At 49.6% G+C, this 26,500-nt stretch overlaps 1 protein-coding gene across 2 annotated transcripts in view; it reads left to right on the top strand.

Moving 5' to 3' along the window:
* The window catches only part of Hm13 (histocompatibility minor 13), a 35,361-nt gene extending 24,772 nt beyond the window's left edge, over positions 1-10,589 (top strand). Inside the window, exons 10-13 of one of the 2 annotated variants that reach the window (XM_085697211.2) lie at positions 450-552; positions 5,626-5,711; positions 9,254-9,454; positions 10,197-10,589. In XM_085697211.2, the coding sequence (XP_085553337.1) occupies positions 450-552; positions 5,626-5,711; positions 9,254-9,404 (340 nt within the window). In that variant the 3' untranslated portion in view covers positions 9,405-9,454; positions 10,197-10,589. The remainder of the gene's footprint in view (positions 1-449; positions 553-5,625; positions 5,712-9,253; positions 9,455-10,196) is intronic. The other variant, XM_048445594.3, reaches the window with a different exon arrangement.
* The last annotated feature ends 15,911 nt before the right edge of the window (positions 10,590-26,500 follow it).

Raw genomic sequence — 26,500 nt, 5'->3', positions numbered from 1 at the left:
GCTGGCCCCGTGCGCTCCCTCCAGCCTTTTCTCAGGCTGTTGTAGAAACTAAACCTAAGGCTGAACTGGAGCTCAGAGGAGCACTTGCCAGCCATGCACGGCCGGACTCAGTCCCCAGCAGGGCTTTGCCCCAAATTTACATTCTGTGGGGGTAACCTAGAATCCAGATTTTTCCTCCAAGAGATTTTATGTTAACTAAAAATCTTACAGGCAGTTTTAGATAATATTTGTCGTTTACAAATGGGTTTATGGCTTTCTCATTTTGCAAAGATTTAAACTGAGCGTGAACAAAGAAAGGTAACTTACCTAAAGAGACTTAACTCGGGGAAGTGCAGGGTACATGGCCCTCCAGGCTCCCAGCCCAGAGCTCTCCCACACACGCATGCAACTGCGGGGTTCCCCAAAAAAGGTGTTACCACTCTAATCTCTTCCTTCTGCCTTCCTTGAAGCCTGAAGAAGAACACCCATACCTACTTCTACACCAGCTTCGCTGCCTACATCTTCGGCCTGGGCCTCACCATCTTCATCATGCACATCTTCAAGCATGCCCAGGTGAGCAGAACAGCCCTTGGCGTGGCCAGAATGCTTCCCTGACAGTAATAACTCACAGAAAGCTGCTCAGACGAGGCCTCCGAGGTGGTGTAAAGCAGTCGTGTTTGGTTGGTTTTGACTTGTGGGGACATGGCAGCTGCTCCTCTAGGCAAAGGTTTTTCAGCACACCACTGTCTCCATTAGAAAAGCAGACATTTTCCCAGAGCTCTCTACCCGATTTCTGTCTATGTCCCATAAGCCAGATAATGTCACATGACCATTCCAGCTACAGAAGAGGAGGCTGGGGAGGAGAAAATGACTTCCCAGGCAAGCTAGCATGGACGAACCAAGAGCAGGATTGGGTGAGACTTAAGTGCTTTCAGCCAAGTGAAAGCTAGCTACACCCACCCCAGGAAAGCCAAGACCCTGCCGCCTCTTCCCACCACGGCTGACTCCAGTTACTCCAGTTCCACCACAGTGAACTGTACCGGGCTTTTTCTTTGGGGCCACCAACCAGGTCCCAAATCATGGACGGAGACTTATTATTACTTTTGAATGCTCAACCTAGCTTAGGCACGTATCTGGCTCTTTTAAATTATCCTGTGTCTCTTTATTTACCTTTTGCCTCAGGGTTTATTACCTTCTTCCTTCTGTATATCTTACTTTCACTGCTTCTCTGTCTGTCTTGACTGGCACCTGCCTGGCCTCTTGCCCCTCGGTGTGTCTTCTCTCCTCTTGAGCCTCGATTTCTCCTATTTATTCTCTCTTGCCTGCCAGCCCCACCTATCCTTCTGCCTAACTATAGACCATTCGGCTCTTTATTACTCCATCAGGTGCCCCAGGCCAGCAAGGTGAAACAGATGCAGCACACCCTTACATCGTTAAGCGCAGCACAAACAGATGCAGCACACCCTTACATCGTTAAGCGCAGCACAAACAGATGCAGCACACCTTTGCACAGTTAAAGTAGTAATCTGCTGCAGTGAGCAGTGCGTGTGAAGGCTGGGGTCCCAGTGGCCTGGAGAGGGGAGGCCAGTAGGACCTGGGCAGTCAGGACTGTCTCCTCTTGTCTAACGACACGAGGCACATGCCAGGCCCTGTGCTCCTGAGCTCTTAGAGCACATAAGGAAGCTGGAGCTGAGGCGCCGCCCCAGTGAGTGGGTAGCAGAGCCAGGACTTGGCCTGGGACAGTGTAAAAGCCAAGCCCAGGCTGCAGGACCTGTGTGGTGCAGAGGCCAAGGAAGCCCCAGTGGGAATCCAGTAGATTCCTCCCTGGGACCCAAGCCAGGTCCCAGGAGTTACACACATACTCCACTTTCCTCATTCATTAATAAAAGCAGAAAAGGGAGTGGCTTAGGGATGGGGCAGATCAGTGTAAGTACTCAGAGCTACACCTCGATAAAACCCCCGCCCCCAGTACCGGCACAGCTTTGTGTTCTGTGAGTTCGATTACCCACAGCTCAAAAATTGAATCAGAAGCTGCAGTTTTAAATGCCATGCATTCTGAATACCAAGATTCATTTTTCCAGCCCACGTAAGCCATTCTTTGATCCAGCATATCACCCTGCTTACCATTAGAGAAGCGTTCGTGCGAGCGTGCCACACTGTACAGTTGTGAAGGGCTCCAAGGATGGGGGGGGGGATACTGTATTGTTGCTCTTTGCTCCTCCCCTCCCCAAAGCCCTGTCAGGTGAGAGCTGCCTTTGAATTCCTCACAAGATCAGATTGTTATCACCGGGCCTGTGCTAACCATCCACAAAGATCCGAGGGCGTGGCTCATAAGCAGAGACACCCAGAGTGTCCACGGAGCCTTCTCGTTTGTTGGGTTATGTTTGGCAGAGCTTCTGATGTGTCTGTGGAGCATGATGTGTGCTGGATGAGCGGATTTCAGAGTGTCAGATCACGAACAGGCTTAGAGGCCTTCTCAAGGCCTGTACTACAGCTCCAGGCCTGTGTTAGAGTAGGCCGGAGCCATTTCCCGGGCAGCCACCAGGTGGCAGGCTTGCCTCCCCAGCTGGAAGCAGAAGAGAGTCTCTCCTGCAAGGTGCTGTCCTCTCCATTGTGGAGAGACTGCAGGCCTAGAAGGACAGATTTCCCAAGAAATCCACCTAGCCAGGCTGTGTCTGGGCCTCTCCTACTCCTGGCCCTTATTTATACAGATGGCCATCTCCCTGAAGGTCCTCGAAGAGGAGATCCAGGATGTAGGAAGAGTCTGTTAAGTGAGGTTCCCTTCTCCGAGAAGACAAAGGCAGTCCCCCAGTCTCCATGTTGGCGGCGTTGCTAAGTGAAGGCCCCCTGTGTGGCCTTTAACTCGCTTAGCCTTTAAAAAAACCTTCCTAGCCAGACATAGTGGCACATGCCGGTGATCACAGCCCTGAGGAGGTGGAACAGAAGTTCAAAATCATCCTCAGCTACACAGATAATTCAGATGAGCCTGGGTTACGTATATGAGAAGCTGTCTCAGAAAACCTGGCCCCTAGGTCACTGCCCTGAGCTGTAGGGCTCTTTCTCCATCACACTCTCGTTGAAGATTTTCCCAGGTGCAGTGAGAGGAAAGAAAAGAAGGCAGGCTGTGTCCCTCTGATAATAGCAAACTTGCTGGCTCTTAAAGGAGCCCTTCCCGTCCACCAGCTCCCCGGGAGTCCTCCATTCTGCCAAGACTGTCTTGGGCAAGAGAATGCACAGGGCTACACAGGAGGACGCTAGCTCCAAAGCCTGACCGGCCCTTCTCCGTCCTCAGATCCCCAGTTTGCTCCTCTGTCTGTTAACTTACCATTATGTAGAAGAGTGTTCGGTTTGTGTATGTGGGAGTAGGTGCCTGCAGAAGCCAGCAAAGGGTGTCAGATTCTCTGGAGCTGGAGCTATAGACAGTTGGGAGCCAGCAGAACCAAACTTGGGCCTGCTTCAAGAGCAGTATGCATTCTTCGCCACTGAACCATCCCTCCATGCCCCATAAATTAAATTTTAATGTTAACTTTGACCTTCCATTCCTGTCTCTCCTCGCGTTGTTTCCTTCCTGTTTTTAGGGGCCTGTGTTGGTTGGTCGAGTTTGGTTAGTTGTTGTTTGAGGCAGGGTCTCATTGAGTATCCCGGTTGGCCTGGAAAAGGTAACCTGTTGTTCATAGAGGTCACTGCCTCTCTCTCCCAAAAGCTAGAATTAAAGGTGTGTACCACCACACCCAGCCTGGTTTTGGGTGTGTGTTTGGTTGGTTAGTTGGTGGTGGTTTTTTGTTTGCTTAGTTTTGAGGCAAGTTCTCCCTGTGTAGCTGGGCTAGCCTCAAACTCCCAGTAATTTTCTGGCCTCTGTCTTCATAGTGCTTGAATTCCAAGGGCGCACCACAATGCCCAATGTTTTCTTTCTACTTTCAGGATATTTCATTCTTTTCTCTAGCTGCCCCATTCACACCTGTGACAGTGCTGGGAATCAAACCCTAGTGTTGCAAAGTGTCATGTGAGCACTCTACCGCTGAGCTAGACCCCTGCCCATTTTGTGACCCGAAAACTTTTGTGGTTCTATTTTGAGACAGGGTTGTTCTGTGTAACAGCCCTGGCTGTCCTGGAACTCACTTTGTAGACCAGGCTGGCCTTGAACTCACAAAGTCTGCCTGCCTCTGCCCCCAATGCTGGAATTAAAGGCATGTGCCAGCACCACCTGGAGACCTGAAAACTTTTAAACCATTTCACGGGTCTTGTTTCCCTTGAGTTAGCTTAAGGGTCAGAGTGCTGCCGGCCGCTTTTCACAGTTTGGGGCATGGACCTAACCAAGCCACAACAAGGACCCAGTACCAGTGAAAGAATGAATGCCCGGCCTCCCACTTCCCTTCTCGGCTTGGGCAAGTCAGTTGTCTCTGAGCCTTAGAACATCATCTTTAGAACGTGGGTCTGGATACTATGACTAGATTCTAGGGTAATCTCTATAAAGTAATGCAAGAGACCATCTCCTGAAACGTCCTCAGATGCAGGCGAAAGACCGTGTTGTTCTTGGGCCTCAGGCTGGTTTTGTGCTTTGTACTGAGAGTGGTGTCTCTTTACTTTCACCTCACTCATCTCCAAGACCTCTCAAGTTGGTGAGCACTGCAAATAGTCACCAGTATCCCCCCACCCCACACTCCCAGGCCCTCTGGGATACCAGGCGTGCAGACTGAGTAGGGCTTGGACGCTTGCTCTATCCAGTTCCACAGCCCTGCAGGGGATAGGGACTCCGTTCTGTCTAGGATGCTCACTTCCACACTGCCAGGGACCTGATGCATGCAAGTGAGGCTTCTCCACAAAGCCGAGGGCTGGGGAGGAGGAAGAGCAGTCTAGGCAGCTGAAACAGCACGTGCCAAGGTACTGGGTCTGTGACCAAAGTAAGGTATAGGTCAGATGGGAGATTGGAGGAGATGATGACCAGGGTCACATTAGGCCACTGGCAGCATTGATGGCTTTAAAGTGTCCAACAGAGGTGTTTGGCGGTCACCTTTCAGAGGAAATAAGCAAGGAATGACCAGGCCAAATACGTGCAGCTTCCGTTCTCAGCTTAAGTCTTAAAACGGAGACCTAGGCTGCCCTCTCCCTCTAGAACATTAGCCCTTCTCTGTCCAATGACAGTGGACACAGCCATGGAGGTGACCTGGAACCACCAGGAAAAGCCTCAAACTCTGGGGACAGTCTTCCTTTTCTCCCAGCCCGGCCTTCTCAGGAGTCTTAGCACAGACTTGGGAGTGGCGGAAATGAGAGCCAGTTAGCACCAGATGCAGCAGCTCACGGACAGCTACTGTCCTTGTCACAGTCATTATAGTGTTACTGAGATGCAAGGCTCTACCCTAGCCGAGACTTGGGCTTCTAGGGAGAAGCCTGAGAGGTAGCAGCATTGAGCTGCTGTGTGTGATTCAGACACTGCCAGGCAGGTTCCTGAGGAGCCTTGCAGTCCTGCGCCCGATTTCCTACAATGCATGCTCTCCCTCCCAGGGAGGAGCAGCCCTGTCTGGACCTCCAGCCCTGTGACTGGGCTTAGCCATTGACTCACCCCGCAAACCTGGGTCTGAGCTATCCCTCAGTCAAGTCCCAAAGAGGGTTGGGTGCCTTGCCTCATGAGTCTCTGTCTTCTCCTAGCCGGCTCTCCTGTACCTGGTCCCTGCCTGCATCGGCTTTCCTGTCCTGGTGGCACTGGTCAAGGGAGAAGTGGCAGAGATGTTCAGGTAAGGCGGGATGGAGCAGACATGCAGACAAGCCCTAGCGCACCTGCGTAGCCTGCCAGATCACATGAGCATTGTCTCCAAGGGAGTGTTCCTGCCACCTGTTCCTTTCTGCAGTGACTACCTGCCTGGCCTGTGGTCACCAGTGGGACCTTGCCTAGGAGCCAGGGGAGGTGTAGTCTAGGGCAGGCCATACCACACACCTACAGTGTCTTAGAGGAATGGCTGCCTACTGTCTGGGACCTTGGATCACAAGCTAGCTCTGCCAAGGTGACTTGAGGCATGTCTTTGCCCCAGCGTCGGTTTGCATGTAATAGGACAAGGTTGTACCATCTACAAGAAGCTGTGTGTCCATCCCTGTCCAGGTGCCTCGGGAGCCAAAACCCACAGCTTGTTTTCTGATACACAGTCTCCTTTCCTTGTGACCATGACCGCTGCCACATCTGCCACACCTTGTGCACAGCCCCGCCCCTACCCCAAGGCCCGCATGACTCCCAGCAGGTGTCGACTCCCAGGCACCATCACCCCTGCCTGCCAAAGACCTAGAAATAGCTGCCAGCTACTATAAAAACTGCCCACTCGGGGGCCTACACCTGCTTGGCCTTAAGTTGTCCTCCAAGTGCCTGCCAGGGCCTCCTGTGCACCTGGATGCCTCAGAGCAGCAGATGACTCACCCCTGCCCCACGCCTGCCCTGCCTGGAATCCCCAGTCCGCTGGAAGCTGGCCCACCCCTATCTTCTGGCATGGCAGCTGATCCTTGAGGTCAGCACTTAGCCTCCATCCCTCTGAGCACCCAGCCAGGGCCGAAGGTATCTCCTTTCTGGCACTGAGGCCCAGTTTACCTAAGTGCTCTTCTGTGTGAGCCCCACCCCACCCAGAAGGCCCATAGGGAAAAAGCAAGGGAGCAGGTGGTCTTTCTCTCCTCTGTCCTCTACCCCATTCTCAACCTGATCTTTTGCCTTTTTGTCTTTCACTGCCACTCCGCTATTGAAAGACTCGCTCACTGATTCATTCTTGAATCAACTGCACGTGTACCTGGTTCTGAGTTCCCTTGCTGGTGCTAGAGAGATGACTCCGCAGCTAAGAGTACCTGCGGTTCTCTCCGAGGACTCGTTCAGTTCCCAGCACCCACATTGGGCAGCAGACAACCATCCCTCCAGGGGGACTTGAAGCCTCCGTGGGAACCTGTGCTCAGTGCTTATACTCATGTGCACAAGTGTACACACACACACACACGCAGATGCCAGTTCCCATAAGTTATCCTCTGACTTCACAAGCACCACGACACACACAGTTAATGTATTTGTCTCAATCACTGTTCTGTTGCTGTGAAGAGACACCATAACCGAGGCAACTCTTAGAGAAGAAAGCATTTAGCTGGGGCTTGCCTACAGTTGCAGAGGTTGTCATCATGGCAATGGCATGTATGATGCTAGAGCCGGAGCTGAGAGCTACATCCTGGCCTGTAGGCTGAGAGAGTGACACTGGGCTAGCATGGACTTTGGAAACCTCAAAGCCCACCCCCAGTGGCACACCTCCTAATTCTTCTCAAATAGTACCACTCCCTGATGACTACACATTCAAATATATGAGCCTATGGGAACCATTCTTATTCAAACCACCATAGTCTTTTTTAAAACAGACTAGGGAGAGAGCTCGGTCAGTGAGGTGCCTGCCGCCTGCTGTGTATGAATTAGGACTGTGCTTGGATACTCATTGCCCAGCTGGGTGGTTGTTTTCTTTTTTTTAAGTAGTCACAACTGAGCCTGTGCCTTATGGTGCTGCATGGCTTAATCCCTGTACTTGGGAGACTGAGGCAGAGCATCACTGATTTCAAGACCGGCCTGCACTATGTTGCAAGCTCCAGGTCAACGACCCGGGTGGCAGAGTAAAACCTTGTTTCAGTCAAGCATACATGCCTGTGGTCTCAGCTATTGGGGAGGCTGAGACAGGAGGATTCACCTGAGTCCAGGAGTTCTTGACTGTGGTGCACTATGCCAATCTAGTGTCCGCACTGAGTGCAGCATCAATATTGTGTCCTCCTTGAAGCAGGGGACCACCAGGTTGCCTAAGGATGGGTGAACCAGCCAAGATTGGAAACGATGCAAGTCAGAAGCAAGTCAAAATCTTGTTTCAAAACAAAACAAAGCCAGGTGGTGGTGGCGCACACCTCTAATCCCAGCACTTGGGAGGCAGAGGCAGGTGGGATCTCTGTGAGGTTGAGGCCAGCCTGGTCTACAAAGAGATTTCCAAGACAGCCAGAGCTGTTACACAGAGAAACCTTGTCTCGAAAAACAAAACAAAACAAAGCAAAAAGCCTGGCGTGATGGTGCACGCCCTTGATCCTAGAATCTGGAATACAGGCCGGCACATCTCTGTGAGTTCTAGCCCGGCCAGGGCTACATAGTTAGATCCTATCTCTAAATTAACAAAGAAAAATTTACTAAAAGTTATAAAAATTTATACAAAGGAGCTGGGGAGATAGCTTAGCAGTTTTAAGAACACTTCTTGCCATTAGAAAGAATGTAGTTTTGGTTCCCAGCACCCACATGGTGGCTCACAACCATCTGTAAACCAGTTACAAGGTTCCAGCACATTCTTTTTACTTCTGCTGGCACCAGGTGCACATCTGGTACACATGCATAAATGCAGACAAAACACACACACATATAAAAAATTTTAATTTTTTAAAATAGGTAAGGTGACTCACAAGGTAACCTTGCTTGCTACTAAGCCTGAGGAGCCACCTGAGTTTGACCCCAGAATCCCACAGTAGAGAGGAGACTCAGCTCCCAGAAGTTGTCCTCTGTCCACCTCATAAACACTGTGGCACACCCAAAAATGTTTTTAAACAAACTAGGGAAATGGCTCAGTTACTGAAGTACCTGCTACACAAACATGAAGACCTGTATTTGAACCCCCGGCTGGATAGAGTGACACACAGCTGTAGCCCTAGCTTTGTGTGGGGACAGCCAGCCAGTCTTGCCAATAGGCGAGCTGTGGGTCCAGTAGGAGACCCTGTCTCAAGGCGTAAGATGTAGAGTATATAGGAAGACAGCATTAACCTCTAGCTTCCACGCACGCATATACACCACATGCACGCATATGTGCACGTGGCACAGCTGTGAGGAAGGAGGATATCCTATCCCGGCCTGTTGGAGGCCAGTTCTTACAGACCTTCAGAGCCTTTCCTGTGTGTGGTGTTCAAACCCAGGACCTCACTTAGGCTAAGCACATGCTCTCCTGCTGAGCTACCCCCTAGCACTTAGGATATTGCAGAGCAGTATATGTTAAAGACAGTAGTTTGACAGCACGTTCAACCCGGCACACCAAGCCCTCCTTCACTCTTGTCCGCATAGTGCACTTTGCAGGGGTGCATCTTCCCCCAAAACAGTACAGGTGTTCTACACACAGTAAAAAGGAAGTGCAAGCCAGGTAACCAAGACAACAGTGCTCTGTACTCCCTGGGAAGGATGTCTCTGTCCTTCCCTCTTCTTCCCCTCTCCATCTACTTGTTCTGTCTTCTCTGTCTGTCTCTTACACAGCTACGAGTCCTCGGCCGTAATCCTGCCTCATACGCCGAGGCTCACTCACTTCCCCACAATCTCGGGCTCCCCTGCCAGCCTGGCCTACTCCATGCAGCAGAAGCTAGCTGGCCCTCGTCGCCGGCGCCCGCAGAATCCCAGCGCCATGTAATGCCCAGCGGGTGCCCACCTGCCCGCTCCCCCCACTGTCCTGGGCCTAAGGTAGGGCAGATGCTCCAGCCCCGGTGTAAAGTCAGAGTGTATCTGGGGCTGATGGCAGGAGGCAGCCCTTATAGCCACCAGCATTTGCCGCCCGGCCCCAAGGCAGGCAGGTAGCTCAGAGCCTTGGGGTGCTTATCCACAGTGGGAAGTCCCATGAGATGGGCATGAGCAGCCCTGTGAGACTGAAGTAGACACTGTGACTACTTGCTTGTGTGTTTGACCCTGAACACACCACTTTCTCCTCTATGCTCTTTATCAAGTAAGTACCTGCTGCCTACCTAAACCAGCCAGGAAATGTGCATTGTGCTTGAATGGGCACAGTTCCTCGGTAAGCAGAGCCCCCATAAGAGTTAGTATGTTCTTCCTGATGAGTAGCGCTGTGCTATTTGCCAGAACAGGGCTGAGCTCTTAACTCCACCATGTGCCCCAGGAGGCAGCTGGTCTCCCAGACTCTCATCCCCACTACTCTCTGCTGCTCTCCAGCAGAAGGTTCAAGAAGTTTAATGTTGATCCACACAAGTCCAGGCCCAGCCTTTCCCATTTGCTGCTCACCCTTGCAGCTCCTTGGCTGCACAGGGCACAGAGAAAGCCAAGCAGGGTGCCCACGAGGACACACAGGGCTGGGGCCAGGTAGAGGCAGAGGCTAGGCTTGAAATGCGATGGCCCTGTGAGATTGCAGAGAGAGGGGGCAATGAATCTGCCCTCTGCATCCTCCAAATGTGTTCCTTTGTTTTCTGGTCAGTTATGAGGAGTCAAACCCTAAAGATGCAGCAACTGGGACTGAATCCAAAGAGGAGACAACAGAGGCATCAGCATCCAAGAAGCTAGAGAAGAAGGAGAAATGAGGCCGCTCTGCCTGACCCTTGAGGGCCAGATCAGGCAGGCGGGGGACGACCTGTAGGCAACACAGACTGGACACGTGCAGGAGGCGAAGGTGGCTCCAGGTTGGGGAGCGGGCCTCTGCTGCCTGTTTCCCTCTCCCCTTTCTCTGGCTTCCTCTGCTCTCCTCACCCCCTGCGGGCAAAGGAAACCCTCTGCTGCTTCTTTCCCCGGAGCCAGGTGGGAACCCAGTGTGGTTTTTAGATTTTTGTATTGTGGACTGACTTTGCCTCACATTAAAAACTCATCCCATGGCTGTCGGGACACTATGCTCCTGGAGGGTTGTCAGCAACTTCACCTAGTGGCTTGTGCTAGCTCACTAGGTCTCTGCAAGCCCCTCTTGGGTGCCCACCCTGTTGTCACGCCAGAAGAGGGTGTTCCTTACCGCGCTCTTCCAGACTTGGGGAGGGTGAAGGTGGTGGGCAGGTGCTTGCCATGTCCCCTGGCCCTGGTATACGAAGATGAAGAGAGTCGCAGAGAGTATCCTGACTCAGCAAGGGGTCCCGCAACTCTAGACAGACGGCTCTCCCTGGGCTTGCTGTCCAGCTGGCTGGAGAGCAGAGCTCCATCTTTCCCGTTCTGCCCACTCCTGGGCTTCCAACATAAGGCCCAGATCTTCAGAGAGCATGGGTTGGGAAGGGAATAGCCCAAGTGACCAGAGGAAGCCATCCAGGGTCTGGAGCTAGGGATCCCAAAGTCAGAGCTTTCCATTACCACTGACCTTCAGGGGAGTCCAGAGGACAAGGGGAGGGCAGCTCAGCCCTGACCACCTTCCCAGGTAGGGAAACTGAGACCCGAGAATGGCCATGACCTGAGATCCCGGCTTCTGTTTACAGCCCATGACCTACCCTGTCCAGGGTTCGGGTTTAGTGCCTAAAATTAACAGAGCCTGGGAGTGAGAATACGGGGGTTGTCTTCCACGGGTTCAGATGTGGACCAATGTGTGTTGGTGCAAGATTCTACTTTGCACTTATGGTCTTAAGATATGTGTGTTATTGTTAGCCTCACTGTACAGATGAGGAAACGGGGCAGCTCGCCCTCAGACATGGATGTGACCTCATGCAGCTGGTTGCAGCCCTACATGCTAAAAGCACTATGCTGTTCTCCAGACCTTCTAGGACCAAGTCACTGTGGCTGGTACGCTGGGCCCCTCTGAGTCAGCCACCCAACTTCTCTGGGTCCAAAATTCTATGGAGAGAAAAACCTCAAAGGCTCCTCCAGCCAGGGGGTCTCTTTAGGGGCTTCTCAGATCTCTGCAGGCTTGTATTGCCTTCAGGGGGAGGCCGTGTGGTCCTGGAACAAAGCACCTCTGAGGGTGGCAGATGGGGCAGGCAGCCCAGGCACACAGCGTGGTTGGCTTCTACAGCCCACAACCCACAAAGGCCTCATTGAGTCACTGCCGACCCCCAGCAGAGGCTGAGGTGGCAGTGGCGCCGGGCGCCTGCCACCTAATGACCATCCTGGCCCGGCCAGATGTTCCACAGATCTTGCAGCACTGACCAGGGCCTGCCTGGCCAGCCAGCCACAGAGGCCACTCCAGTTCCAATTAACCAGCTTCAGCTGAGCAAACAGCGGGCAGCAGGGCCCAGCCTGGGCGGTAAGCCCGGCCGGCAGAGCCTCTGAGTCTAGACTCCAGATGTGAACCGCCACCGCCAGAGCCCCATGGAAAAAATGGCACCAGGCCGGGCACGCATTGGTCCTGCACACTGGGAGGCAGGGTGGGTGGCTGGGCAGGGCCTCCAGTGGGCCTGGTGCCAGGCTCACCCTGGGGTGGGGGCGGATTCTTGGGAAGCTGCTTTTAAACAGATCTCCCCTGACTTGTGGTGTCCTCTCTGTGTCTTGGCTTCTCCTGGTTGCAGCAGGAGGAGTCTGTAAGGGCTTCTTAAGACCATCCATGCAAGAGACCCCAGTACCCCATACTTAGGAGGTAAGCATGTGGCCAGCATGGTGCTAGTGTTCTAGAAATACTTGCTTATGTCCCTGTGTAGGGTATGCCTGTCAGCCCAGTAGATGACTTGTAGAGGCAACAAGCTGAGATAAGCCTGGTCTACATAATGCAGAAAATGAGAAAAGCATGCGATCATGCTGATCCCAGCACCTGGAGACTAAGGCAGGATGTCAGTTCAAGGTTCCCCATGGCTACAGAGAGCTCCGGGCCTCTGTGTGAGACCCTGTCTCATGAAGCAGAGGGGCAGATTACTAGTAATCCTATATGGCACCTACCATCATCTTTACAGAGGCAGTGAGGCCATAGCAGGTGCCTGGGGGACATCGAACCTCCGTGTCTGGCTTCTAAGCTCGTGTTCAACCACGCATTAGATTCCTGATTCTTTTCCATGGGGACAGGGAGAGGACGACGTCACAGGCTTCCCAAATCTGGTTTCCAAGATGGGATGGCAGTGTCCTGTCATCTGGCCCCTATCCTCAGCTAATGAGTGAGAGCTTCCTCCCACGGCTAGTCCCACTTATGGGAAGTCCGGAGCCCTGCTGTTTCCATGCAGTGTGTCAGACACTAGCCAAGGCACTGAGGATTTAGCAAGGAACACAAATGTGGCTCTCCAGAACTGACATCCTGCAAGATGGCATTCCTCTGGGGAGACTGACTTAAATAGATGACTAAGTGGATTTGTCAAGATGACGCCACAGGAGAGGGGCCTGGTGGGCAAAGCAACGGCCTATGCCATCCAGCTGTTCTTACAAAACTAAGTGCCACTGCCACCACCCCAGGGGAAAAAAAAAAAGAGCCAGGCTGACTGGGTTCTCAGCGACATAATGCTCCTCCTTCCTGCTCTCCCACTTTGGACTCCCCGCGTGACTGCTGGCCACGGGAGGAACAGCATCCTGCAGGCTGCACCAGGAAGGGCCTTGCAAGCAAGCGGGAAGGAAAGCGCCACCTCTCCTCCCCCGCCAAGGCCACACCTGGGCTCCACAGGCGGTAGGGCCGGGCCAGCGCCTGGCTCCAGCGAGTCTGGGCCGCCTCCCTACGCTCTGCGGGTGCCGCCAGCTGGGCTGGTCGCCCGCACAGCTTTGCGGCCGGAAGCCATTCGCCTTGGGGGCGTGGTTGGGGTTGGTCCCACCCAGGAGGGCGGGGTCACTGACCCAAGGACAAGCTTTGGAATTTCGCCTGGTTTAGCCGTCTCTGCTTTTGTTTTCTTTCATCCCAGTCCCAGGGGACTGAATCTGTAACCTTGCACGTGCTAGGCCAGGGCTTTATCACTGAGCTACATCTCCAACCCTGTACTTTGGTGTTCTTAACTAGAAAATGAGGGAACAATTGTACCCCCAACACCTGGCCTAGTGCAGATTCATGCAGTCACCGTTAAATGGATGGATGCAAAGGTCTAGAACAGTCTTGGCAATACTTCCCTCAGATGAAGCATCCTTTTGCTTAATCTCTGAGCTGCGTTTTCCTCTACTTCAAGGGTGGCTGAGGATTAAACAGTCTTTGGAAGCCTAAACACTTAGTATGTCCTTAGGAAAAGATACGGAAGAGGTGAAAAAACCGTATTAAGTGAAAACTAAGTGTGGTGACACACCCGGCAATGCTAGGGGGCTGGAGAACGGACACAGGTGGAAGGATGAGGGGGTTGGAGCCGGCTTCACTGCTGAGGTGGATCTGGGCTACATAAGGCCCTGTTGCCTCAAAACAAATACTAGATAAATTGGGAGGTGAAAAATAGACAAAATTACACTGGGAAGATTTCCTTTTACTTTTTGGAGGCTAGTGGTCTTTAAAGTGAGTTGTTGGATTTTGAGTTAGGGTCTTGCTATATATAACCCAGCCTAGCTCTCTCTCTCTCTCTCTCTCTCTCTCTCTGTGTGTGTGTGTGTGTGTGTGTGTGTGTGTGTGTGTGTGTGTTGGTTTTTAGAGACAGGGTTTCTCTGTAGCTTTGGAGCCTGTCCTGGAGCTAGCTCTATGTAGACCAGGTTGGCCTCCAACTCACAGAGATCCGCCTGCCTTTGCTTCCCAAGTGCTGGGTAATGTGCCACTACCGCCCAGCAAATAAAAACTTGCCACTTTTTTTTTTTTTCCTCTTTGGGTTTTTCGAGACAGGGTTTCTCTGTGTTGCTTTGGAGCAGTCCTGGAATTAGCTCTTTTTTTTTTTAATATATTTTTTATTGCTGTTTATTGAGCTCTACATTTTTCTCTACTCCCCTCCCTGCGTCTCTCTAACCCCCTTCCATCTTCCCCCAAGGTCCCTATGCTCCCAATTTAATCAGGAGATCTTGTCTTTTTCTACTTTCTACTTCCCATGTAGATTAGATCTATGTAAGTCTCTCTTAGTGTCCACATTGCTGTCTTAAGTTCTCTGGAATTGTGGTTTGTAGGCTGGCTTTCTTTGCTTTATGTTTAAAAACCACCTATGAGTGAGTACATGTGATAATTGTCTTTCTGTGTCTGGCTTACTGCATTCAAAATAATGTTTTCTATCTCCATCCGTTTTCCTGCAAAATTCAAGACGTCGTCATTTTTTTCTGCTGTGTAGTCCTCCATTGTGTAAACGTACCACATTTTCCATATCCATTCTTCGGTCAAGGGGCATTTAGGTTGTTTCCAGGTTCTGGCTATGACAAACAAAGCTGCTATGAACATAGTTGAGCACATGTCCTTGTGGCATAATTGAGCATCCTTTGGATATATACCCAAAAGTGGTATTACTGGGTCTTGAGGAAAGTTGTTTCCTAATTTTCTGAGAAATCGCCACACTGACATCCAAAGGGGCTGTACCAGTTTGCATTCCCACCAGCAATGCAGGAGTGTTCCCTTTTCCCCACATCCTCTCCAGCATAAGTTGTCATCAGTGTTTTTGATCTTGGCCATTCTTACAGGTGTAAGATGGAATCTCAGAGTTGTTTTGATTTGCATTTCTCTGATGACTAAGGATGTTGAACATTTCCTTAAATGTCTTTCAGCCATTTTAGATTTCTCTGTTAAGAGTTCTCTGTTTAGGTCTATACTCCATATTTTTATTGGATTATTTGATCTTTTGGTATCCAATTTCTTGAGTTCTTTGTATATTTTGAAGATCAGACCTCTGGGGCTGGAGATATGGCTCAGCAGTTAAGAGCACTGGCTGCTCTTCCAGACGTCCCGAGTTCAATTCCCAGCTTCCATATGGCAGCTCACAACTGCCTATAACTCCAGTTCTAGGACATCTGACCCTCACATCAATGAACATAAAATAATAAATTTTAAAAATTAAAAAAAAAAAGATCAGACCTCTGTCTGATGTGGGGTTAGTGAAGATCTTTGGAACTAGCTCTTGTAGACCAGGCTGGCCTCGAACTCACAGAGATCCACCTGCCTCTGCCTCCCAAGTGCTGGAATTAAAGGCGTGCGCCACTACCTCCTGGTCTTATTTGTATTTTTAAAGATTTTGATCCAAGACTAGAGAGATGACTTATCAGTCAAGAACACTTGTTGCTCTTGCAAAGCACCTGGGTTCAATTCCCAGAACCCACATGGTAGCTCACAGTTGTCTGTAACTCCAGTCCCAGGGCATCTGACACAGTCTTTTGACTACCACAGATGGCATGCACACACATACATACACTCATACACATAAAATAAGTCTAAAAAATAATTAAGAGAGGCTGGCGAGATGGCTCAGAGGATAAGAGCACTGGCTGCTCTTCCAAAGGTCCTGAGTTCGATTCCCAGCAACCACATGGTGGCTCACAGCCATCTGTAATGAGATCTGGTGCCCTCTACTAGCCCACAGATTCACATTCAGGCAGAATATTGTATATATAATAAATAAATAAATTTTTAAAAAAAGAATTAAGAAATCCATCATGGGGTACCTACAAGATTATGGTGTGCCTAGATTCAAGAAAATAATTTATCAAATTTCATGGTTAAATATTTTGATCCAGAGGCTAGAATCAGAGCTCAGTTGGTAGAGCATTGATTTAGAATAGAGAGACCCTGGGCTCAATCCCCTGTGCCAAAACTAAATAGTAACAAGAACCTCAGCAGGAACAGGAGAGGGGAGACCTGAATGAAAATGTGTTGTACTCCAAATTAAACACCCAGAAAAGTGAGAGGAGGAAGCTCGTCTCCCTCCCTGGCTTCTCATCTTCCTCCAGGAGTGAGGTCTGGTCCAAAAGAGGAAAAGGGCCCAGCAGAGAGGGAGAGAAGTCAGAGGCTTTAGGGTTGAGCTTGGGAGTGAGGGGGTGGGGGGTGGGGGCAGTAAACAGCCCTCAAACAAAGCCAGACCAAGGAATTTCAAATTTATCCTAAAGGCAATGGGAAGCCAAGGGAGGAGGGCTCAGAGCTGGGAAGTGTCATTATCTTTAATGGACATTAAAATAAACAAGGCCAGGAGGCCAGGACAGAGACTGTGGGATGGATAGAAAGGAGAGGCCGAGAACTCAAAGCCTGCTGTAGAGCGGATCCAAGATCCTCCAGACGTCCCTTAGCATGTCCGGACAATTTTCTCATGGCCTCATTCAATATGAATAATGAAGCGCTTACAGCTCACCACTCCAATCAGAAACCAGAGGCCCAGAAGCTGGTAGAAGGAGACAGATTGATTCCAAGACGGCCTAAGGACGGGTGTGGTGGTACATACCTAAAATCCCAAAATCCCAATAGGAGGTTCAGAAGGTTTTTTGGTTGTTTTTTGTTGTTGTTGTTGTTGTTTTTGTTGTTTTTTTTTTTTTTTGAGACAGGGTTTCTCTGTAGTTTTTGGTGCCTGTCCTGGAACTAGCTCTTGTAGGCCAGACTGGCCTCGAACTCACAGAGATCCGCCTGCCTCTGCCTCCCGAGTGCTGGGATTAAAGGCGTGCACCACCACCGCCCAGCTAGGAGGTTCAGAAGTTTAAGGCCACCAGCCAGGCAAGAGCTCAGTGGGTAAAGGCACCTGTTGACCTGGGGCCTCACATGGTTGAAGAAAAGAACCAACTCCTGATAATTGTCCTCTGACTTTTACATGTATATCCCTACGCACAAAAATATAAAGAATTAAAATGTAGGAGTTAAAAACTAGCCTTGGCTATGAGAAACTATCTCAAAAGAGAGACAGGTCCAGCAAGGTGACCCTGAACAGAAAGCCCTTACTATCAAACCTAATAACCCGAGTCTGATCCCCAGAACCCACACGGTGGAGGAGAGCTGCTTCCTGTAGGCTGTCTCCACCTTGGCATGCACACCTACTTACACTAAAATGATGTAACTAAAAAGTTTTATTTCAAAAAGAGACGTGAGGGGAGGGCAGAGAATCAACCTTGCAGAAGGTGGATGAGAAGACTCCCCACCTCGAATCTCTATCTCGAGACTTAAGGTCACAGAAACTTAGGAGGTGACCACAGTGCCTTCCTCACTCAGCCAGGGGTGAACTTTGCTCTCCAGCTAGTTACCTAGAACTGAGGAACTTCTCTTTAGCCAGTCTGAGAGCACAGCGGGCAGGGGACAGCTGCATGGCAACTCCTAACACACTCATCCTCTCACCTTGAAAAGCCCTAAGACGGCTGGGGACTGCCGCTCCGCGGAACAACACTGGCCTGTCGTGCAAGGCCACTATCCAAGTCGGGTCCCAGAAAGAAGCATATCCCAGTGGGGTTGAGGTGAAGGAATCTGGGGATGGTGCAGAGGTTCAGAGCCTTGAGAAGCGTGGGCTACACCAGTCACCCACCCACCACCCACAGAGTGTACTGGGAGCGAAGGGCTGGGAACCTTTTTTCTTGTACCTAGTATCTCCTGCAATGTACGCGCTTAGGGTGTGCTCAGGACATGTGTCCTAGGGTTTCTAGTGCAGTGATGAAACACCACAACCAATGGCTACCTGGGGAGGGGTTTATTTGGCTTATACATCTTGAGTTACAGTCCACTGAAGGAAGCCAAGGCAGAAACTGAAAACTGCTCAGAAACCTGGAGGCAGGAGCTGATACAGAGGCCATGGAGGGGCTGCTACTTACTGATTTGTTCCTCAGTGTTTACTCAGCCTGCTGTCTTATAGAACCCAGGACCACCAGCCTTGAGGTGGCCCCACCCGCAATGAACTGGATCCTCTCCCATCTGTCACTAATTTAAAAAATGCCTGTACACCTTTAATCCCAGGACTCGGGAGGCAGAGGCAGGAGGATCTCTGAGTTTGAAGCTAGCCTAGTCTACAGAGCAGGCTCCAGGACAGCCAGAGATACACAGAGAAATACTGTCTTGAAGAAAAACCAAAATAGCCAGTGGTAGCTTATGTGTTTAGTCCCAGCACTCGGGAAGCAGATGCAGGCAGATCTCTTGAGTTCCAGGACAGCCAGGGCTACACAAACCTTGTCTCAGAAGGTGGGGGAGAGAGGAAGGAAAGAAGGAAGGAAGGGAAGGAAAAAAGGAAGGGGAAAGGGAAAGAGGGAAGAAAAAAGAAAGGAAGGAAAAAAAGGAAAGGAAGAAAGGAAGAAAACTTTTGTTGGGGAGACAGCAGTCAGTGGTTAAGAGCATTTGCCGCTCTTGCAAAGGACCTTTGTTTGGTTCACAGCGCTCATCTGTACCTCTAACCCCAGTAACATCAGGGGAGCTGATGTCGTCTTCTGCAGCACCAGTCACTCATGAGGTGCACAGAAATACCTGCAAGCAGACATACATATAAAATATTAATTAAAAAAAGGTAAGACCTTTGATTGGGGCTAGGAGTGTCATTAAGTACTTGTTTAACAAATCTAAGACTGGGAGCTGGAGAGATGGCTCAAGGGTTCAAAGCATTGGCTGCTCTTCCAGAGGACCTGGATTCAATTCCCAGCACCCATATGTGTAGAACTTGGGGCTGACCAGTGAACCCTGAAACGCACAGAACATACGGCAGCTTACAACTGTCTGTAACTAGTTCCAGGGGGGTCTGACATCTTTGTGTCAATGCACATAAAATAAAGTTAAATTTTTAAAAATAAATTTAAAAAGAAACAAATATAAGACTGTAGATGAACTTTCTCATTGAAACCACCAGCTCGCAAATAATGGCACAGAGACTTATTAATTATCCGTGCTTGGCCTTAGCTTAGGCTTGTTCCTAGCTAATCCTTATAACTTAACCCGTATTTTTAAATCTACATTTACCTCACCTCTCCAGACTGCTCATGCTGCTTCCTCCACGTCCAGCTGGTGACCCCACCTTTCCTCTTCCCTGAGTTCTTTCTCTGCCCGGAAGTCCCACCTAGACCTCCTGCCTACCTATTAGCCATTCAGCTCTTTATTAGACTGGTCACAGCAATACATTTTTTTTATCATAGCCCTTCCCCCATGCCTAGACCCACCCCCCTTCCCTATTCACCCAACTTTGAATCCCTTTATTTATTTATTTTTATTTAAGCCCATCTAGTCCAATAGGTGTTGCTTATACATCCTTAGGTATGTGACCTTGTTTGCAGAGGTTTCTGGATCGCACAGTCCTGCAGCTGTTCAGTCCCAAAAGAAATACACAAAGGTCTATATTAATTATAAACTAGTTGGCCTATTAGCTCAGACTTCTTATTAACTCTTACATCTTAAAGTCCATAATTCTTGTCTGTGTTACCCATGTACCTTTTCCATCAGTGAGGCATTCTCATCTTGTTTCTTCTGTGTCTGGGTGACGACTGTAGACTGAGCCTTTACTCTTCCCAGAATTCTCCTGTTCTTGTCACCCCACCTGTATTTCCTGCCTGGCTACTGGTCAGTCAGCATTTTATTAAACCAATACAAGTGGCAAAACTTTACAGGGCACAAGACTCTTGTCCCATAATATGGCATTCTGAAATGTGATCCACCTACCAGGGTCCACACTATTAAGGAAAACTGACTCTCATTCCCAGAAGGTATCAGTTGCCAATACCTTCTCAGCTAGGGGTGGGGCTTAATGCCACCTTCCCCCTCTATACTGAGACTCACAGACCTTGTGCATGCTGTCACAACCACTCTGAGTTCTGCATACAGCTGTCCTCTGTGTCTAGGAAACAGTTCCCTTGTAGTCAGCCATTGCCTATGGCTCTTACAATCTCCCACCACCTCTTCCACAATAATCCCTGAGCCCTGGGATGAGGATTGTGAAAAAGATGTCCCATTTAGGGCTGAGCATTCTGCTGTCCCTTATTCTCTGTACCTTGACCAGTTGTGTTACTTGTCGTCTATCATGAATAGAAACTTCTCAGACAAGGATTGAGAGGTTCACTAACCTATGGGTGTAAAATTAAGTCATTAGGAGTCAATCTTATACTGTGTCTATTTAGCAGACTACTGGTCAGTTTTCACTAGGGTCTATGACCTCTCTAGCCATAGGTTCTTGGCCTGATTATAGTGTTAGGTGTGGAAATTAAATCCAACCAGAAAGTGATTGGTTATCCCCATGATGTTTGTGCCACTATTGTGTCATTGGGCAGGCGTCATAGCAGATGAGACTGATGATGACCCTCCTCATCTGCTAGCATGGGTAGCACCTTCCAGAACTAGGAAACTAGCCAGTAGGGATGAAGCTTCCAGGTCAGTACCAGCTTGATGTCTCCACGATCTGTGATTCACATATGTAGTGTCTTCAGCAAGGGGGTCTTACTGTCAAGTTGTCTTAGCATTGGCAATAGTCTTTAATGTCTGAGTGTATCATTGGCCTACAACTTCAAAGAGATAATCCATTCCTGGCACTGGCACTGGGCTTTTTTACTTTATTAGCCTGTAGTGTCTGTAGGGGCATTGTTGTCTCACTATAGGGTAACTCCATTGTAATTCTCTCTCTCTCTCTCTCTCTCTCTCTCTGTGTGTGTGTGTGTGTGTGTGTGTGTGTGTGTGTGTGCGCGTGTGTGTGCGCGCGCGTGCGTAGGAAGCTTCTGTGGTAGTTTCTATAGGGAAGGCAGGGCAGAGGAGATAATACTACAGACAGGGACTGATAACACTAAAGACCTTTTTTGAAAGTTATATTGCTTCTTTTTTTTTAAATATTTCTTATAGTTTATTTAACTTTATTTTATGTGCATTGGTATGAAGGTGTCAGATCCCCTGGAACTGGATCTTCAGACAGTTGTGAGCTGCCATGTGGGTGCTGAGAATTGAACCCGGGTCCTCTGGAAGAGCAGTGCCCTTAACAGCTGAGCCATCTCTCCAGTCCCATTGCTTCTTTACTTACTTACTTATTTTGGGTTTTGGGGAGCAGAGTCTCTAAACATCACTCTGGCTGTCCTGTCACTTTCTATCATAAAGGTTACAGGCACAGAGGGACTTCCCAGCACACCTGGCTGAACTGGCATGCTAGCAGTTGGTGTTCATCCCTCCTTTCTTGGACTCTCAGATAAGCATCTTGATTTGAGTTTTCCAAGTGGACCTTTACCATCAGAGCCCATTTTGGTCGAGTGCCAGAGCTCAGGCTAAGCCAGTAGCTGCCTATACTTTTCCCTCCACATGCCCTTGTGTTTCTGGTACACTCAGAAATGTGTGCATTTATGAGAATGGGGGGGGGGCTTCTTGGTGGAGAGCAGGAGCACACCAGGTAAGAACGGGTTTATAAAGGTTTTCAGGCCTATTGGTATCAACTTGTGAGCATATGCCCTTCTGCCTTCTCTCTGCAATGTGTGGAATGTGTGTGTGCGTGTGTGTATGTGCCTGCTATCTCTGGCTTTGGGGTCCCTATTTCTCTCTGGCTAGGTAGCTTCCCAGTTTTGATTTTTCTGTGTCTCCTCACCCACCCTATCTCCCAAGTAGCCTTCTTCTTTTCTGCCCCCAAGGGAAAGCTCCAGAAATGTCAGAAACTCTGGATTAGAGAAACAGGAGATACCACCCATTCTGCCTGTGCCATTCTCTCTTTGTGTGGATTCTCATTTGTGTAAAGCGAGGATGCGTGGTCACCGGACACTGCTGCCATCCTAATGTCACCCTCTCTTCCTTGCCTGGCTCCCACCGTCAGCCCTTTCCACTCTGACCAAATTGACCACATCTAGCTTCCGCACCCAAACTCTGCCTCTGACAATTTGCTCATCAACTAGTCGCTAATCGCTCCGGAGTTCCCTGGGACATATTTGAGGAGCAGTGGGGAAGAGCCTCGCTGGGAATTCTCCCACCAAGTTGCTGGCTACAGCCTGCTGTGATAGGTAGTTGGCAGGTCAGTGCCAGCAGTTGGAACTTGCAACAGAGAAAGTATGGATGAGAAACAAAAGTGTTTCTCCCCTTAAAGATTCTTATTTCTGTCTGTGTCCGGTTTAAGCTTCATAGGCTGGAAATGTCCTAAAAATAAGGAACTAACTGAGAGGAGGATTCCCATTACCTGGAGTTTTAAAAAGCTCTCTCAGGGTTCGTGGGGATCCACTTCTTAGCCGCTGTGTTGGTCTGGCCAGGGCCAGCCAAGTCCCCGACCCGGCCCCACGCCCACCCAACTCCAGTCCCGCGCTTTCCCAGGATTCACATGGTAATGAAGGCATCCATCTTCCCACACACACACTCGGGACCCTCTAGGCCACACAATGGCCCCCGGTGCAGTGGCCCCACCACCTGTTGGATTTTCCCAGGGAAGGGAGGGAGCTGACCGAGAGAAGGAGCCCCCGACTCCCAGCCCCCACCTCCCAAAGACCCTGATCTTGGGAATCAGTCAGCCAGAGCCTGCTGTCCTTGACTTGGCTCACAGCCATCCTCTGCACGGCGTTTCCTCCTCAACAAATGGGGATGACGCTGTGCGTGTTAGCAATTCAGTGTGCCAAGCCAGGCTACCGATGTCAAGGTGACTGCAGGCTAGTAAGGGTGTGTTGCCGGAAACATGAAGCACGGTCCAAGAGTAAACACCAGACTGGACCCCTCCAACCTCCTTAGAGATCCTTAAAAATTTTACTAATCTAGCCAGGTGGTCACGGCGCACGCCTTTAATCCTCACACTCGGGAAGCAGAGGCAGGCAGATCTCTTGAGTTTAAGGCCAACCTGGTCTACAGAACGAGTTCCAGAACAGGCTCCAAAGCTACGCAGAGAAACCCTGTCTCAAAAAACGAAAACGAACAAACAAACAAACAAACAAAAATTTGCTAATCTAATTAACGTCCCCACCATGCAGGAAGCCCTGGTTCCAGTCCTCTAGTTTCTTAAGAACTTAGCTAGACTAAGCTGGACAAGATTGTCGCGTGCATTCCCACCACGGTCTTACTAGTGGCACAAGTGGGATCCCGTTTGCAAAGGAGAACACCCAGACCTGAGAAGACATCTGTCCCCCAAACAGCAGAGCCGGGGGATGAGGGCAGTTTTGCTATTCCATCCTGGAACTGGAAGAATGTTAGGTCATTATTAATATCGGTTAATGCGTTAGATCATGACTGGGTCCTGTGAAAACCTCAAGGAAGCTAAGAAGGGAAAGAGACCAAATGTTACCCACCACTGTCTCTCCAGAACTTGGCCAGAGCATGACACACAGTAGGTACTTAAAACTAAAGATCATGGGGCTGGAGAGATGGCTCAGTGGTTAAGAGCATTGCCTGCTCTTCCAAAGGTCCTGAGTTCAATTCCCGGCAACCACATGGTGGCTCACAACCATCTGTAATGAGGTTTGGTGCCCTCTTCTAGCCTGCAGACATACACACAGACAGAATATTGTATACATAATAAATAAATACTTTAAAAAAACAAAAAACTAAAGATCAAAGCCAAGTATGATGGACCTTCCCAGAATTCCTGCTCTCATTTCAGATGCTGAGGCAGAAGGATTGCAATTTCTTTTATTGAATAGGGTCTTAGGTACACAGGCTGGCCTTGAATTTGCTGTGTGGCTAAAGCTGTTCTTGAATTCTGATCCTCCTGCCTCTACCTCCTGAGGACTGGAATTACAGAAGTGTGCCAAGTTTATGTGGTGCTTAGGAATAGAGCACGGCTTCACGCGTGCTAGGCACATACAACTGAGCTTCATTGCCTGCCCAGGATTATAATTCAGGTCAAGATAAACTATACAACAAGACCCTGCCTTGACTGCCTAGAAAAACAAAATAAACAAACAAACAGAAAACAGAATGTTAGAGTGAATTATAGCATGACCAGATGATGACCACATATCTCCACTCTACAGATTCATGCCACAGTGATGAAGGTCTCCCATATTCAAGGTGCTGAGCTCTGGATCCTTCCAAACTTCATTCGCCAGGTCTCTGTGATGGTGGAACCATTATTCCTACTTGTTTTATAGCCTCCAAGACCTTAAATGCTCATGAAGTAAATGAGTCCTCAAACATACAATTCCACCTCAACATAAAGGAAGGGCATTGGGATGAGTTGGGAATTTTGTCAACAACAGTTAGAAGCAGAATTTTTGTCCATTCCCATGGGATCTTGGAAGTCATTGGCTCCCCCAGCTCTCCATTCCCCACGTAAAATAGCATCTTCACACTTCCCTACTCTCTCTCCTCCTGTCCACACCCCAACAGCCAAGTTGGTTATCTCAGAGCATTCAGGAGAGTGAGCTAAGAAAGACTTCCACTTTGTTTAAAGCTAAACATGTTTAAGTGTCCCACTGCGGGTTCGTCATCTTAGTCGGCATGACACAGGCAATGCAGCACCAGACCAGCCAAGGAGCAGAAACACGGACAACACAGCAGAAGGTCCACATCTCGCCTGAGGTGCCCATAGGATCTCATCCCAAACCCGACCAGAACAGTTTGTCAAGCTGGATGGTGGCGCACACCTTTGATCCCAGCACTTGGGAGCAGAGGCAGATGGATCTCCAAATTCAAGGCCAGCCTGGTCTACAGATTGGAGAGGTGGCTCAGAGGGTAAGAGCACTGGCTGCTCTTCAGTTCAATTCCCAGCAACCACATGATGGCTCACAACCATCTGTAATGAGACCTGATGCCTTCCATGCCAGCAGTACATTGCATGCTTAATAAACAAAGAAATAAATAAATAAATGGAAGATGAACAGCTTCAGTGACTCTGTGCTTTTTTGTTTTTGACATGGGGGTCTTTTTTTATTATTTATTATGTATACAGGGTTCTTCCTGCATGTATCCTGCAGTACAGAAGAGGACACCAGATCTTATTACAGATGGTTGTGAGCCACCATGTGATTGCTGAAAATTGAACTCAAGACCTCTGGAAGAGCAGCCAGTGCTCTTTACCTCTGAGCCGTCTCTCCAGCCCAACATGGGGTCTTTTTTAATGTGCACTGGTGTGTGACCTGCACGGCTGTCTGTGTAAGGGTGTCAGGTCCCCTGTAACTGGAGTTGGCAGTTGGGAGCTGCCCTGTGGGTGCTGGAAACTGAACCTGGATCCGCTGGAAGAGCAGCCAACGCTTCCAACCACTGAACCATCTCTCCAGCCCCTTGACGTGGGGGATCTTAGACTGGCATTAAATCCCTCTGTAGGAAAAGAAGACTTCAAACCCCTGCTTCAGTTGCCTCTGCTACTCAACTGCTGGAATTACAAGTGTGTGCCATCATGCCCAGCTGTGCCCTTAAAAAGGATGCTCTGTGGATTTTTACTTTTTTTATTTTGTTTACACAGAGAAACCTTGTATCGAAAAACAAACAAAAAAATAAATATGTTTTGATGCCGGATGGTGGTCCATACCTTTAATAACAGCACTCGGGAGGCAAAGGCAGGAGGATCTCTGTGAGTTTGAGACTAGTTCGGCCTGCAGAGTAAATTCCAGGACAGCCAGGACTACACAGAGAAACACTGTCTTGAAAAACCAAAACCAAACAAACAAATTAAAAAGAGTGAAGGGGGGGGAGGAAAGAAAGAGAAAGAAATATGTTCTACTGAGCATGGTAGCACACACCTTCAATACAAGCATTCCAGAGGCAGAGGCAGGCGGATCTCTATGAGTTTGAGACCTGCCCTGCATATCCAGTTCCATGCCAGCCAGAGTTACAGGTTCTTGAGACCTCGTCTCAAAAACAAAAACACACAAATAAAAAAGATATGTGTTGTACAACTGGAAATGTGGCTCACTTGGTAAAGTGCTTGCGTCGCTAGCAGGCACGAAGCCCCAGGTCCAGTCCCCAGCACTATAGAAACCAGATACAGTGGCACACATCTGTTATCTCAGTACTCCAAAGATGGGAATAAAAGGATGCAACCGTGAAGGCCACTCTGAGCTATATAGTAAGTCAATGCCAGCTGGAGCAACGTAAGGCATTGTCATAGAAAAAGGCTGGAGAGATGGCCCAAGGGCTCAGAGCACTTGCTCTTACAGAGGACCCAGCACCCACAGGGTAGCTCATAACACTGTCATTCCAGCTCCTGGAGA

This window comes from Myodes glareolus, chromosome 10 (genome assembly GCF_982192425.1).
Source record: "Myodes glareolus chromosome 10, mMyoGla1.1, whole genome shotgun sequence".
Classification (NCBI taxonomy): domain Eukaryota; kingdom Metazoa; phylum Chordata; class Mammalia; order Rodentia; family Cricetidae; genus Myodes; species Myodes glareolus.
This window is presented reverse-complemented; position numbering and strand designations above follow the sequence as displayed.